Source organism: Macaca nemestrina, chromosome 12 (assembly GCF_043159975.1).
Source record: "Macaca nemestrina isolate mMacNem1 chromosome 12, mMacNem.hap1, whole genome shotgun sequence".
Lineage (NCBI taxonomy): Eukaryota > Metazoa > Chordata > Mammalia > Primates > Cercopithecidae > Macaca > Macaca nemestrina.
The window spans coordinates 101,424,752-101,441,132 of NC_092136.1; the positions used below are offsets into that span (position 1 = coordinate 101,424,752).

General features: G+C 36.1%; 1 protein-coding gene across 7 annotated transcripts in view; it reads right to left on the minus strand.

Annotated features, from left to right (window-relative positions):
* Positions 1-5,283: 5,283 nt before the first annotated feature.
* Positions 5,284-16,381, minus strand: part of LOC105466503 (transient receptor potential cation channel subfamily C member 6) — a 256,881-nt gene continuing 245,783 nt past the window's right edge. For all 7 annotated transcript variants that reach the window (XM_011715466.3, XM_011715464.3, XM_011715469.2 and 4 more), the window contains 3 exons: positions 8,301-8,384; positions 6,956-7,031; positions 5,284-6,416 (listed from right to left, as the gene is read on the minus strand). In XM_011715466.3, the coding sequence (XP_011713768.1) occupies positions 6,265-6,416; positions 6,956-7,031; positions 8,301-8,384 (312 nt within the window). In that variant the 3' untranslated portion in view covers positions 5,284-6,264. The remainder of the gene's footprint in view (positions 6,417-6,955; positions 7,032-8,300; positions 8,385-16,381) is intronic.

A 16,381-nucleotide genomic window follows, 5' to 3' on the forward strand; every position in this document is an offset into this window, starting at 1 on the left:
GAGATGTTTAAGACAGAGTGGAAAAAGAAATTTTGAAGCCACATGCTTTCTCTATGATTGCTAGTATTAACTGAATGCTTATCATCAGCCTAAAATGTATTGACTCATTTAATCCTCACAAAAACTCAATGTAGAAGATATTAGTGTTTTGTTTTTCACCTGTAGAATTGGGATAATGAGGTCCAAAAAGGTTAAGAAACTTGGTGAAGAGTATACGGCTATTGTCAGAGCTGGGATTTACCCAATACTTCTGGCTATAGATGCTATACTCTGAACCATCGGCATGAAAAGAACTGAGATAAATAATATAGAGAGACTAGAGAGAGAGTAAAATCATTGAAATGAAGAAAAAAAGAATATAAAAGGGTATGTGGGAAAAGAAAAAGATCCATATTTATAATTTTTGATAGAATTATAGATAGCTGTGTTTTGAAAAATGTCTTTGAGCATATATATACAATTACATATGTATGTGTTCTTTGGCTATCCATTGTATATCATGGCAGACTTTATATATTTGTGTATGTGTGTATGTATACATTTTTCCCAATGTTAACAAAGAGTAGCAACAACAGGACATGTTAACATTTTTCAAAATATAAGAAGACACTTTACAATTTGACCTTTTCCAATGATTCTGGTGAAAGTCCATTTTCTGAAGAAGAGTGAAGGGTAAATGTCACACGGCTGAATCACAGACTACTAAAAAGGTTAAAGCATTGCCACAGTTCTTTTAGCCTGAGACATAATAATAAGTAAACTTACTTTATTTTGAAAAAATTGTTCCTATGGTGGTATAAGAGTATCTTTTCATAGACAATAATTAGGACAAAAATGCAGGGACGTGAAATTCCAAACTCACTTCCTGAATGTCAGCATCAAGGTTTTCTTTCATTATTTAGGGGGAAAAAAAGTGTGCTTTCGATGCATTTGCGAGAGGATGTACCTCTCTGTCAACTTTTGATACACTGCCCCTACAGTTTATCAATGTACAATGATGAAAGCCTTGTGGCTTCCAGGGTGGACATTAGAAAAAGAAGAAAGGTTAAAAATTCATTCGATTCTATACAAACCAGTTGTTATGATCTGAATACTTGCGTCCTCCCCGAGTTTATATGTGGAAATCCTAACCCCCAATGTGATGGCATTTGAAGATGGGGCCTTTGGGAGGTGATTATGTCATGGGGCCACAGCTCTCATGAATGGGATTAGTGCCTTTATGAAAGGGGCCCTAGAGGACTCACTTGCCCCTTCCTTCATGTGAGACACGGCAAGTGGACACTATCAAAAACCAGAAAGTGAGCCCTTACCAGACAATGAATCTGCCAGCACCTTGATCTTGGATTTCTCAGCCTGTAGAAGAGTGAGAAATAAATTTCTGCTGTTTATACACTATCCAATATGGTATTTTATTTTAGCAGCCCAAATAGACTAGAATATCCATTTTTCTTCTGTTTTTTCTTCAGTGTTCCAGGTAACATTATACTTACGAAGTATTATAGTCATTATGAATATATGATCTTCTTAGTAGATACAATTACCTTTGCCATTGAATAAAGTGCCTTTTGATACGTAATTTTCATGAGATTTTGAAAAATATGAGCCACTATGTCTGTGATCCACTTATATTGGATAAATTGATTATCCATCAAATGGCACTAGTATTAAAAAAAGAAATGATCATACAGTTGGCCAATGTCTCTAGCTATTTACTCAGCTACACAAAATCTCTAATTTAAAATGAAATATTTTTCATAGGTCTTATCATTAAATCCATCCCAGGAAAGCGTTTTTGAAAAGCACTTCTGGTAACTTTGATAGCTGTAGCTATGAACACAGAGTAAGGAAGAAAATTCAAGCAATCATTCCAAGATTCATGAAAAGAAAAAATGAATTTGCTTTAATTACCAGGTCTTTGAGAGAGTCTCTGCTGTGTCTCTCACCTCAGCTAACCACATATAGAAGTAAAGACTTGGACTAGCATTCCGTGTTTTGTACAATAACAGATAACAGCTGAAGTTTCAGCTTCCATCATTTTAGGGTTCTGGGCTGCACTACTGCACAACCTTGGTTTAACTTGGAAACATGTGCTGTCTACATCAAAGGGCAGAGACTTTAAAGTGTAGGAATTCATATTCAGCACCATTCATCAGATCTACCAGGATGACTGGCATGACGCTCACAAACCCTACTTGGCACACAGTGATGAAGGAGGGTTTCAGAGCCAAGAGGGAGATGAAATTTATGTGTTCAAATCAGAACTGATGCGGGGCATGCTTAGAACGTACCACCTGGAGGAACATCATCTGTGTCTGGGGCTCTTCCTTGGTCTGAAGCTGGTAATCAATCCTGACAGTGATTTCAGTAGGGGACTGGCTGGCAGGCAAATACTGACATATAGTCTCTCCATTTTAATTGAAAGTTCAGTTTGTTTTCACTATTCACATGGCAGTAAAATTCTTTCATACCGAAACAGTCCTGGAAGGGTGGGAAAGACCGTCCAAATAAAGTGAAAACATTTGCTCCTGAGTCAATCCATTCTCCTCACTGACTCATAGCCATTGCATTTACTATTGCTTGCCAAAGAACTCCCTAAGTGTCCCACACTCATGGCCAGCTCTTGGTTTTCCTCATACTGTCCCTGCCAAGAAATATACATCTCCATCTTTTATTCTTTTTTTATAACTATGACAGGGTTCAGGACATGCTACTCGAAAATATGGCACCCTAGCATATTGAATATTTTGAGCTGAAGGAATTCAAGAAACAGCAGAAGCAGGAAGGTTATTCTCACCTTCCCCTCATCCTTCTCTCCTGAAGCAGGTTTCCCTTTCTAGGGAAAATTCTTTCCAGGGAAAACTTAATGATCTTCCACTGAAGCAGGTCATGAGACCCTCATTCCAGAAGTGTCCTTCCTATACATGGAAGACAGGAAACTCCTTATCTCTGAAGACATGGGGTCACAGATAAGACACACACACACACACACAGGCTTCACATCTCTCAAAGCCCCAGGCCTTATTGGCTTATTGACTGTAAATAGATTTCTGTACCCTATATTTAATCACATACTTAATCACATCAGTGGTTTTTCAAAGATACTCAACTTTACCCAGACCCCTAAAGAGAATGTTATAGATAGATCATAAATGATTAAAAGAATAAAAGACTCTTGTTATAGAACCAAAGAATAAGAGAAGAATTTGAACAGGCCTTGCTAAGTTCCCACCACTTCAGTACCATTACATAATACCCCCCCGTCCAATTCTACTCTTCGTCAAACTTAACATAAAAATACATAAGTTTAAGGGTTTCTTTGAGTCCTCATTTCTGAAGGCTCTTGTGTCACATAAAACACAGTAAATAAATTTGTACGCTTTTCTTTGGTTAACGTGTCTTTGGTTATAGAGGCCTCAGTCATGAACATAGGATGAGTGAGAGATATTTCTCCTCCCCTATATCTACAATCCTTTTGAAACCAAATCCTCTCTTAACCCACAGCCTTCTTTGCCTAATGCTCATTTTTCCCTAGACTGGACATATAACAGAAGCTAGGGTGTTCAGGTACCACGTATTCTTCCTCACCTAGAAACTTAAATATAAGCTACACAATGAGACGACCGCTCTTCCATAGGGCTCATCAAGACCTACAATGAATGCGAGGCAGGCATAGTGTTCATTTCTGGCTTTGACACTCCATGTGTAAGTTACCTAGCCTCTAACTCCCTCAGTTGTCTCCTTTCCAAAATGAGAAATGTGATAGCATTTACCTCATACAGTCATTGTAAGCATTAAGTTAGATTACATTTGATAATTCATAGAAAATATTTAACATTTCTCATACTTGTATCAAGGCCCATTACCCCATTTGGTTGCAAGTACCTTGAGTTCATTTTCTTCTCCTTTCAATCCCTGGTAGTTTTAAGCAGACAGCAGTTTCTGTTAATTTCTTTGATATGCCTCATAAAATCATACTGAGTTTGTGCTATTTCTCAGTTTCAGAGTAATAAGAGCAGCAGAGAGGAAACCCAGGCATTGATGGACAAAAACGAGGACTTTGTTCTATTCGTTGGTGGTGAATCTGTGGTGAGACGGTGAAGAGTGGGCAGGGCTCAGCCCTTGGGGAGCAGCTGTGTGGTCACAGAGAAAAGCAGCGCTGCTTCATCCTCCTCATGGGTGCATGAGACTCCAGAAAGCATCCACTCGGAGGGGAGAAATAGGATGGAGAGAGCAACTGGGATAAAAACGTTTCAACTTATCATCTTAGTTTCAAAGATGAAGACGACTGCGACGTGAAGGTAGGATTTAAAACCAGTGGTCTTGAGACTTTTCCCAGGCTTATGACCACCTTTTGGCAATGTGCCTGTAATTAAGCTCTTGTCAGAATTTTAAAAGATTTCTTAAAATACGTTTAATTTCCTTTTTCATCTTGCAACTTAGAAGAAATGCCAATTATTCTAAGTTGGAAGATGAAATTCGAAGATATGTCAATTAGGTTGCACTTTGATGAAAATCTGACTTTAGGACATTAATTTGAACCATAGGAGCCACCAGGAGGGTAGTGCCTTTTGCTGAGGAACCCACAGTCATGCCTGTTGAGTTTCCCAAAACTTATATCTTGTCAAGTCAATCCAACTTAGAAGACACTGAGGAATCTGAATATCTTTTCTTGAGTCTTCTGGAGTCAAGCCCATGTGCTGTCATAGAGCATCCTTGGGATGAAGGTCCATCTCTTGCATGGCACAACACACACTTTTTGTGGATGTTAGACTATTTTAATTTGCTGGTAGTGCATTTAGTATGAGGTTGACTTTTTACAACTACTGATTCAAATATTGTCACAAAATATTTAAAAATTGATCTTTATGTATCACCAAGTAACTTTTCCATAAGTAACATCCACAAATACAAAATCACTGGATATAAATTTTCAGCTGTATTTTCTGATCTGCTTACATAACTATTCTTTGATTTAAATTAAGCCAAAGTCGGAGCTAAAACAGATTTTCTGCGACCATTTCATCTTTAAGATGAAGTTAAAGATCTGCATTTGAAATCTCCTGTTATTGAATTGGTAGTAGCATTTCCAGTTGATGTCCATCATCCTCTGAATGCCAATGGTCTCTGAGTAAACATACGAACCTTCATCTCTTTTAGTTGTTTAAGACACCACTTCACATGATCAGTAAATAACAACAACCACCTCTTGATAAATGCACATGAATGCAAATTCCTGTTTTATATATTTGGGTAGGATAGAACATATTGAAAATAACAGATAAGTATTTACAAATTCCCACTTTATTTTTCCCCTTTACATTCAATGGCTAAGTGTGGGAATTCATCTGTAAATGCCCCCAGAAATGGCACAAAATTGTGCTATAATGGAACCAAATAACCACAATGTTTGGGGTTTTGATTTTTCTCCAATAAAACGTACTTATTTAGACAGTAATTTTTTAGTCACAATAAAAATTTATAACATAAAGAGCTTTCGTGTGCCCACATTAGCCACAAAATAAATAGGGCAATTACTTTATGTATGTGTGTACACATTTATATGTATACACACATATGTATGTATGTGTGTGTGTACACACACACACACACAACTGGATCATGTTTCCAGGGTTCAGTGGAGGAAAAACTTTTTTCATTGTTAAGTGTAATGTTTTCGAATAGATGAATCAGGAAATTTTACATAGATATAAGCCCATTTTGTATGAACAGTATCAGCCATGTGCTTTGAGGGGTAAGTAGGGTAAATGGTGGTTAAACAGCATTCTAAAGAAAGGACCAAAGCATTCTAAAGGCCCATGGATGACTCTCTCCAAAATTTCAGAGCTGGGAGACCCCAGCAGGGGATCCACAGAGCAGGGAAAAAGAAACCTGAAATAACCTTCAGAGGAAAAACTGCATGGGGAATAACGTAGGTCAGCCCCTGTCTGCTGGGACCCATTTTCAGGCAGACACTACATGGCAATGACATCATCACAACAGTTATATCCAAGAAAGCAGTTTATAAAACAAGCACCAAACAACTGGACATAATTTTCATCATAATCTACAGCCTTTACCCTGAACAGTGGAGTTTAATCACCAAAAAAATTAGATACTAGGGTTCCAGAAGATAGGATGGCCCAAGGTATCCTTTAACTTCTTCTTGTTTAAAAGGTGGGCACATTGGCACTTAAGAAAATAAATCAGAAAATAATATGGCTTCAAGTGGACAAATAAATATGAATTTCTAAGGAAGTCTTCACATTATCTATTGGTTTCCTCTTGATTTGGTTCCATGGATAATTTCTCTCCAAGTTCTCTAATAAGTTCTGCTAGGTCTTCTGTATTCTGGGATTTTTCTTCAAGGAGTTCATAGCGGAGACTTGAGATGTCCTGTTTAATTTCCTTCAGTTCCCCTTTGAAAGCAAGAGTGATAAGAAGTCAACTATAAATACTCACTGCAGTGACTCACTAGTGACTGTGGGACAGGAGGAAATCAGCTCTAGTTTCACACACAATTTTATTTTGAATTCTTTGAAAGGAAATAACTTCCTAATGAACCAAGTTTTCTAAGCTCAGTGTTTTGGTGAATGAAGAGATTATAGAAGAATGATAACAAAAGCCCTCAAGTAGGTTAAAACGAAACGGTGGTGAATCATTCAGGGGTTGAGGCAGCAGCCCCTTCCTTGCCTTTCCCACCCACTTCCTCCTCCCTCCAAGTCCACCATAAGAATGAGAGCTTTTTATCTAGCCAGGGGTACCTGTCCCCGCCTGTGGAGAAATAGCCTATTCCCCACCTTTAACAGAATGGTGGCTGGTGAGATCCTGTTCTACTTTGCAACTTCCTTGAAGTTCACTCTCCCCATGCCCATCTCTGCAGCTTTCCTGCCACTCTGCATTAGGCTGCCATCCTGACTCACATTCAGGGGCTGATTTGCTTCTGCGTTCAACTCACCTTCGTTCACTTCGTCACTCTCCTTATCTATCTGGGCCTGCAGTACATATCTTTTAATGAGCCTTTTCATTATTTTCTAGAAGACAGAGAAAGGAGAAATCTATGTCAGCTTCAGATTCATGATAAATCTCTCATTTGGAACAAGTTTCAGAGTCCTCGTCCCTGTAGTGAGCCCTTTGGAAGTGATGTCTGTCAAAGACTAAGATGATTCAGGCGGGATGCATGCGATCGCCACATTTTGCTTTCCTTTTTAAAACAGCCTTCACGTCACCTGGGCTAATGACTCAAAAGTGAGTTCTTAGAAAAGAATGTTTAGAGCAAGTATGTAAGCCTTTATGTCCATTGTCTGTATTTGATTTGAAAAGTATTGGAGCAAGACAGTCTTTCAGTAAGGTAGGTAAAAGATATACACTACCGCTCATGGAAATGGGGGATTAAGCTAAGGTCTACTCATTGGAGCCCCACGTCTGACCCACCAAAAACTGGAACCACTTTTTATTTTAAACTTTCTATTAATTTGGGAATGGCTAGTTTCAATGTAATACATTTTTCAAGTACCTGGGCTTCTATCATGCAAACATTGCTTTTACTATATAATTTTCATAAAAAGAAGGCATCTTAGTGGGTGCTCAGAAAGTCCTGATGGTTTTAGAACTAAACAAAATTTTACACCTAAGCCAAGGTTAAATGATAGATAGTAAAACTCTACCTTCAAGAATCTATTCTAAAGATATGGTTTAGTACATTAACAAGTATGTTCATAGAACTAGTTATATAACAGACAAAAATGAAACTTTAAATGTCCATCAATAAGGAATTATTTTTAGTAAATTATATATTTGTATAAGGGAATATGATAATTCACTGAAATTAATAGGAATATATATTTTGTGGAGAGAAAATCACAAGCTAAAAATGATTACTCATTATATAAGTACAATTAACTCATATAGTATTATATATATGCATTTTATAATAAAATATATGTAAAATTATGCACATCTAGACATATAATCAGCTGGCAGAATTTTCACCAAAAACAAGCAGTCTTTGTTTCTCACTGGTGGAATCTGAAATGAATTTTACTCTCTTATGTTTTTTGTAAAGTTTGCCTTTTTCAGTGAACACGGAGACTCTCAGATCTGTGATTCCAAGATTTTATTTTTTTAACTTATATATCTCTATCACTTACAAAATGCCTGGTACTGGTAATTAATAAATATTTGTTGAATTAATGCATTATTTGATATTGAGAAAAATATCCTAATACTTTAAAGAATCACATAGTTCAAGAATCTAAATATTGCAAATAACTAGTCTTGTTCCTTTAAAAATCCATGCTTACCTGATACTGTCTTGGAGGATTATTGAAACTATTGAAACGGAAATCTTCTGAGCTCCTTACACTTGGTTGCTTATTGTACCCAACCTGTAATTTGAAAAGATTTAGAAATGGATTCCTAAATTTTCTTTCAAATAATAATATGAAATTAGTTATCTAATGAACTAAGAGTCTCATACACACAAATTATCTGTATGTATAGTGCCATTTATTGTGCTTAATATTCTGTCTTCCAAGACAAATCAGTGACATTTTAGGTGTGTTAGGTTAATGGCTATTAGAGGTTGTCTGAGGAGTCTCTTAGACTTTGTGGCTGCCAATCACGCTGTCATGAGAATCACGCTTCAACCTTCTCACAGAGACATCCATGGTAGTCAAAGAGCCAAACAAATTGAGGAAATAATGGTGGTGACCTCAGAAGTCCATTGATGAGGGATCAACAGTGTCACCTGATTACCTAAGACATACACACCTGCAGCAGGGTCTGATGTGGATCCTGCAGAAACACCAGGGTAAGACTGTGGTGGAACAGAATTCAGTCGCGAAAAAAAGCTCTAATTAATGTTTGAATTTTAGATACTGAATACTATCCCATTTGGGCAGCACTTTTCAAATTAAAATACATTTACCCAAATAGGCAAATAACAAAAAATTAAAGCAATCTGCAATAAAAGTGGTAGCATATCATATTAACATGCTAAGAGGATGATTTAAAACCTCTTTAATGCATTTTCTAAAGGAAAAAAAACCACTGGTTTTACAAAGAAATAGGTAGAAGAACTGAAGCAAAACAAGCAGCTCTAAATTTGCATGTTTATGATACACAACTGTTTCCTAGGGGAAGAGACACCTCGAGATTGTCTTCAAAGATACACAGTGATTCATATTTCCTGGTAATATCTATGTTGTTGTAAGTAAAGCTCAATGAGACTGAATTAAAATCCTTGCATTAACTTCAGTGCTTTGCTTTGATACCTTAAATAGCCACATACTGAATTAAAACAGCTACTCAGACATTCATCTATTGAACAAGTATATATCGAGGGTCCTCAAAACGTAAGCTGCTGTGCTAGGCTCTGTGTATAAATGAACATAAGCAATTATGGTGTAGCTGAGTTATGGTAATAGCTCAATTATGAAAAATATGACAAGATTGATAAGATTGATAATAAACAATATATAAATTTGAAAATAATTTAGATAGCATCATTTTTCATGTATCTATTTCCTTTTTCCTTCACTCTAAAAATGTCTGTGTCCATATATTTTTACTTATAGTGAATTTTAAAATCACTCTGATAAATTATATAATTCATCAAATTAACCAAAGAGAGGCAGTTTAGGTTCTCAAAAAGAGCACTTGATGGGAACCTGAAAGATAAATGCCATCCGGCTTTGCCACAAGCTAGCCATGGAACAGTAGGCAAGATGCTTCAATGTTCTATCACCTTGTCTGACAATGAAGGAAGTGGTCTAGCTAGCTTCTATCATTCAAGCCCCACCAATTTATAAATTTGTGAAATGCATAAAAACTTCCACATAACATTTTAAATAATATAATGGGAACCCTGGTTTGAAACTATGATTTATGCCTTAAGACTATCATAAAAGGTGAGGACCAGTGTGAAGCTCCCATTAAGCCCATTATGATAAAGTGTGCAGGTGAGGACAGGCTCATAACCATCATGTCTCTGATTTATTTACTATCTATTCATCAACTCACCATTGACATTTTTGGCTAGATAATTCTTCAGTGTGGGTGGTTTCCTGTGCATTATGGAATGCTTAGCAGCATCCCTGGCCTCTCATCTACAGATTAGATGCCAATCACAGCTCCCACCACACCCCATTGTGACAACCAAAAATATCTGCAGGTATTATCAAATGCACTAGATTGGGGTGGAGGGCACAATCACCCATGGCACAGTTAAATGGTATGAAACTAGATATCTATAAATTCACATGGAGCATTTTTATGTGACTAGTTTTTTTTCTAAGTATGAAATACCAAGTTTTGGATGCATATATAACATATTTTATTTTCAGAAAAAAATTCTAGTCAGTTTCTAATACATCATAGAAATTCAGTAAATGTTTCTTAAAAAACGGAATGATACAGAGAAGAGTAAACCTATCCAATGGTGCAAGGAAGTATTATTACCACTTGGTGGCAGAAAATCCTAATAGACAATTATTTAATGTCTGGAAATCCAAGTCTGCAACACTTTTATACATAAAAGAAAATTCAATTTGAAAATTGAATAGTATTTAAAGCTTAAGGATTTGGGTATTTATAGATGGTGCCAACATGTATACTGCCACAGAGGTTGGAAGTGGGAAGCTTGTTGACTATAAGCAGGAAGGACTGGATGCACGTTTTGTTCCTAATATGCAAATAAATACTCTCTCCAATTCTGAATGAACCATTGCCTGCCCCCTTTGTTAATACCTTCTACCACATTTTATGCATTCTTTATTCATTTTCTTTTTCATTTCCTAATAATTAGTTTGATATTAACATTTCTCATCTTGTAGGTTCATTGTAGGATTAGAGTGAGCGACACTAATAATTTGTTTCTAATTCATTAAAAAGAACAAGTAATCTTAAGTCTTTAAAGTTTCTTATATTGCTGGATATAGGAAGAGTTCATGGAGTCACCTATTTCCCACAAGCATTAAATGTCCTGCAGCCAGGAACAGAGCAATGAACTGAAAAGGTATGGACAATATATTCAGTCAGCAGTGAATGTAGATATGAAATGAAGCTGTGTTATACAGGGCTTATAAACATACTGCTCTGAATCAAGTGGATGTTGTTTCAAATTCAGGCTGTCACTTGTTTGAAATGGGACTGTAGGCAAATCATTTCACCTCTATATCCTTAGGATCCTCAGATATAGAACAGGGAAAATAGTATTACCCACCTCCCAGAGCTATTACAATTAAAGAGATGAGGTATAGAGAATATATAGCTTGAAATACACTGGACATTCTATAACTGTCAATAGCTATTATTTTGAAGAAAGATAAATATCTACTATGTGGCTTTAGGTCTATTTCATGGTTAACTTTAATCTACACATATCCCTTTACTTATGATGGGGTTATGTCCTGATAAATCCATTGTAAGTAAGGTGAAAATGCACTGAATACACCTAACTACTGAACATCATAACTTAGCCTAGCTGACCTTAACCATACTCAGAGCACTTTCCTTAGCTTACAGTTGGACAAAAGCATCTAGCACAACACCTATTTTATATTAAAGTTATTACACAAAATTTGAATCAACAGTCAAACTTTGAAGTACAGTTTCTACTGAACACATATTGCTTTCACACCATCATAAAGTTGAAAAATCATTAAGTTGAACTATGGTAAGTCTGGGACTGTCTGTAGTTAATTCATCCTAGAGATATTTTGCCAAATATTTTTACTGATGTGCCCAAGTCCATGACTAAGTCCTTCAGGGAATGAACAGTGATTCCCACATTCAGATGAGCATTAAAATCTCCTAAGCTCTACCCTACATGGTTTAAACACCTACCCTAAGATGACAACTGGAATGTGATCTGTTCAGAAGTTGGAACAGGGCAGTTATTCAAGAAGTTATCTGGCATTTTCAGGTTTACACACGTAATAGACTATGGAAGAGATCAACTTTTAATTTATGCTATCCTTTCAGACTGTATATCTGAAAAGCTAATGCTAGCAACCACCACACTCAATGACCTTTAGAATTAAAGGATATGATTGAAGATAACGAATAGGTCTGCTTATTATATGAAAAGCTAATGCTAGCAACCACCAAAGTCAGTGACCTTTAGAGTTAAAGGATACAGTCAGAGATAATGAATAGGTCTGCTTACCTTGTTTCAAAATGTATTTTTATATATGGTTCATCCTACTTATATCTGTGGTGCACCTGGAGCAGTGTTTGTGCAGCTAACTAAATACTTTAAAATTCAAGAGGTCAGAGAGAGAAGACTTGAGTGAATCAGAAATTCACTTACCATCTTAGATATAGATGTTATGAAAATAAGATTAAGCATAAGCCATATGAGTTGGGTAGGAAAGAATGAACCATGAGAGTTTTTCTTAGTATGTATACACTAGGGCCAAACCATCTCATTAGCAATGGGCAAAAATTATTTGAAATATAAATGATTGCCTTAAAATTTTTTCTCAGGAATACAGTTTAATGTATGTAGTAAAACCAAACCATGTGAAATGTATCTCAAGTTTTGCTCACCACAGGCTCATATGGCAAGGGAAAAGAGATACTTTTGTTGATTTAAGCCTTCAAGAATCAAATGCCAAGACTGAGTTGGAAGTATGAGATGTACCCAGGATTATACGTATGGTATATTATATATTAACCACTGTGGTATAATATGTGGGAGCGAGAGAAGGCAGAGAAAGCCTCTCCACTGTGAGGCTCTGCTCACCTGTGAAAGGGGGAGAGGTAAGAAGATTGTCTGGGAAAGTCAGTCAGCCCAAGGGGGAGCGGCACATCTCCATGGCTACCACAATACACAATTACACAAAAGGCTCTCTAGATTCTTAAATGGACAGTGGAATCAACGTTTTATTCCAAACTTCACAATTGAGGTCGGACATCACAGGGTTAGTATTTCTTCTACAATTGGTTTTAAGCTATGATTAAAATATGTTATTGAAAACTGTAACTCGTTTACAATATATCATATATATTTTGCTGATGATTAAAATAAATTTTAATTTTCCACATTTTTAGAGAAGCTACAGGGAAAATAAAATTATTTCATTTGATAGATACCATAGTTTCTATCATAAAGAAAAGGCATTTTGAATCTATTTGAATTTTTCTCTTATCTGTCCAGTGACTTATACATCCTTCACGCTTTCAGGATGAGTATTTTCTTACCGGAAAAATATAAGATCCAATTACACTGACCTATCTTTGCAAAAAATTTATTGAGTTTTTTACAACCAAATAACAAAAAGAGCCATTTCTTTATAATACGAGTATATTACATTTGCATAGTGTCTGTGATTGTCAAAGTACCAATATAATCTTTCCAATATGCTTGTGTGATGGGTTGTACAACTTGATTATTTGTGTTTTATAGATGAGGAAACTAAGGTTCAGAGAAGTTAAATGAATTGCTGAAGGGGCAGAGATGTACACTTATTATAAGATCTCAATCTTCTGAGTACTTGGTTCAGTACTCTTATTATATCAATTTCCAAAGTGCAGTTTTGATAAGGAAAAGTAGTGAATATAAAATATTGATCAAACAAGCTGAATTTTATATATTCATATTGATCCATAATATATGTTATATGCAGTCAATTGCATATTATATAAAGTCAGTACATGTACCCCTTGGTATCCACGGGGGATTTGTTCCAAGACCCTTCTGAGCACACCAAAATCCACTGACACCCAGACCCCTTATAAAAAATGGTGTACTATTTGCATATAACTTATTCATAGCCACTGGTATACCTTAAATCATCTCTAGTACTTACAATGCCCAATATAATGTTATGTAACTATAATACAAATATTGTTATACTGTACTGTTTTTAAAATTATTATTCTTATGATCATATTATTTTTGATGTTTTTAATATTTTTGACCCATAGTTGGTTGAATCTGCGAATGCAGAACATATGGACATGGAGAGTGGACTGCGTGTGCGTGTGTGATATTTAATTGAAATGCCCTTTGCAAAATTGTAAAACAATTTTGTCATATCACACATTTTATAGCTCATAAATGGGAGGTAGGTGGAAAAGAGCCAGAACCATCTCCTTGGAATATTCAATTAAGAATTAGTTGTCTGCATTGTGAATGTACTTAATGCGCCTGAACCATACGCTTAAAAATGGTTAAAATGGTAAATTTTATGCTATATATATTTTATAACAATGAAAATAAATATAAAAAAGAAGTCAGTTGCCTGTATATGCCAACTCCAAGGATTGCTATGAATATTTAGGTTTTAGAGAGGGATACTGTTATTCTTGAGATTAATAATCCATAACCTCTTATCGGTAAGAAAACATAATGGGCCACATTGTCAATTATAACACAACTCTCATAAAAAAGACTAAATAATATGACTAGCTGAAATGGAACCCCTTAATGCCATTAAGGGGTGCCATGAAATGCTTAAATATTTAAGCATTTCAATATTTAAAATACATACAGTGAAGTTAAACTTGTAAGATAGACTTGATTATATAATGCTTGGTACACATGTTACAAATGATTGAGACCAAACAATATGTCACCAGGAATAATTGAATTCTTTTCTGAATACATCCACTAACTAGGGAAGGCTTCGAGAAATTAAATCATTTCACCTTACTCCAGTTTTCTTATGTGATATGTGCAGATAATTTAATTCACACAAAATAATTTACTAAAATGTCCTAGCAAATTATAAAATTGTTTGGGCCAGGCACGGTGACTGATGCCTGTAATCCCAGCATTTTGGGTGATGGAGATCCTGTCTCAAAAAATAAAATGAAAAAAAAAATAAAATGTTTTGAGTTGAACACGTTTTGGAGATAAGCTATTTCATATTCTTTCAGTAACTTTTTCCCTTCATCTTTCTGTCCATATACCTTTCCCTCTGTACATTCATGCATTCTTTCTTTCCACAGACACTTGCAGGTACCAAAACTAAAGAAGTATTAAGGATCAGAGTTAAACTAAGACATGGGCTCTATCTTCGAGAACCCACACCTTCATCAGTTCATTTGCCTCTTCCTGGTCTGGGGGATTGGTTAACACACCATGACCTATGTGATTTCACCAAGGAAGAGGAATGGGAGGAAGAAACGGGCATGTGAGTAGTAAAATATACTTCCTACCATGTTCCTTACTAGGTATGTTATTTCATTAATTTAATGACCCTTCAAGGCTGTAGTAATGACAAGTGAGGAAACTCAGGCCTGTGAAGGCCATAAAGTGTATCTACATCCATTGCTGGAAAGTGGTGGGAAACCAGCATGACCCTGTGTGTGTGTACTATGTAAGTGTGTGTTGCTGCCAAACATACCTGACAAATGCTAATTTTGTTGCCATTTTGCAAATAATGTCTACTGACATTCAAATGCATTCTGATATTACAATTCTCCATTATTGTTTTTGTTTCCTTTTTTTTATACTTTAAGTTCTGCAGTACATGTGCAGAAGGTGCAGGTTTGTTAAATAGATATACATGTGCCATGGTGGTTTGCTGCACCCATCAACCCAACATCTACATTAGGTATTTATCCTAATGCTATCCCTCCTCTAGTCCCCTACCCCCTGACAGGCCCCAGTGTGTGATGTTCCCTTCCCTATGTCCATGTGTTCTCATTGTCCAACTCCCACTTATGAGTGAGAACATGCAGTGTTTGGTTTTCTGTTCTTGTGTTAGTTTGCTGATCCAGCTTAATCCATGTGCCTGCAAAGGACATGAACTAATCCTTTTTTATGGCTGCACAGTATTCCATGGTGTAAATGTGCCACATTTTCTTTAGCCAGTCTATCATTGATGGACATTTGGGTTGGTTCCAAGTCTTTACTATTGTGAATACGGCCGCAATAAACATACGTGTGCATGAGTCTTTATAGTAGAATGATTTATAATCCTTTGGGTAGATACACAGTAATGGGATTGCTGTGTCAAATGTTATGTCTGGTTTGAGATCCTTGAGGAATTGCCACACTGTCTTCCACAATGGTTGAACTATTTTACATTCCCCCCAAGAGTGTGAAGCGTGTTCCTGTTTCTCCACATCCTCTCCAGCATCTGTTGTTTCCTGACTTTTTAATGATCACCATTCTAATTGGCATGAGATGGTATCTCACTGCGGTTTTGATTTGCATTTCTCTAATGACCAGTGATGATGAGCATTTTTCATATGTTTGTTGGCTGCATAAATGTCTTCTTTTGAGACATTCACCGACTTTGATGGGGTTGTTTTTTTGTTGTAAATTTGTTTAAGTTCTTTGTAGATTCTGGATATCAGCCCTTTGTCAGATGGACAGATTGCTAAAATTTTCTCCCATTCCGTAGGTTGCTTGTTCACTCTGATGGTA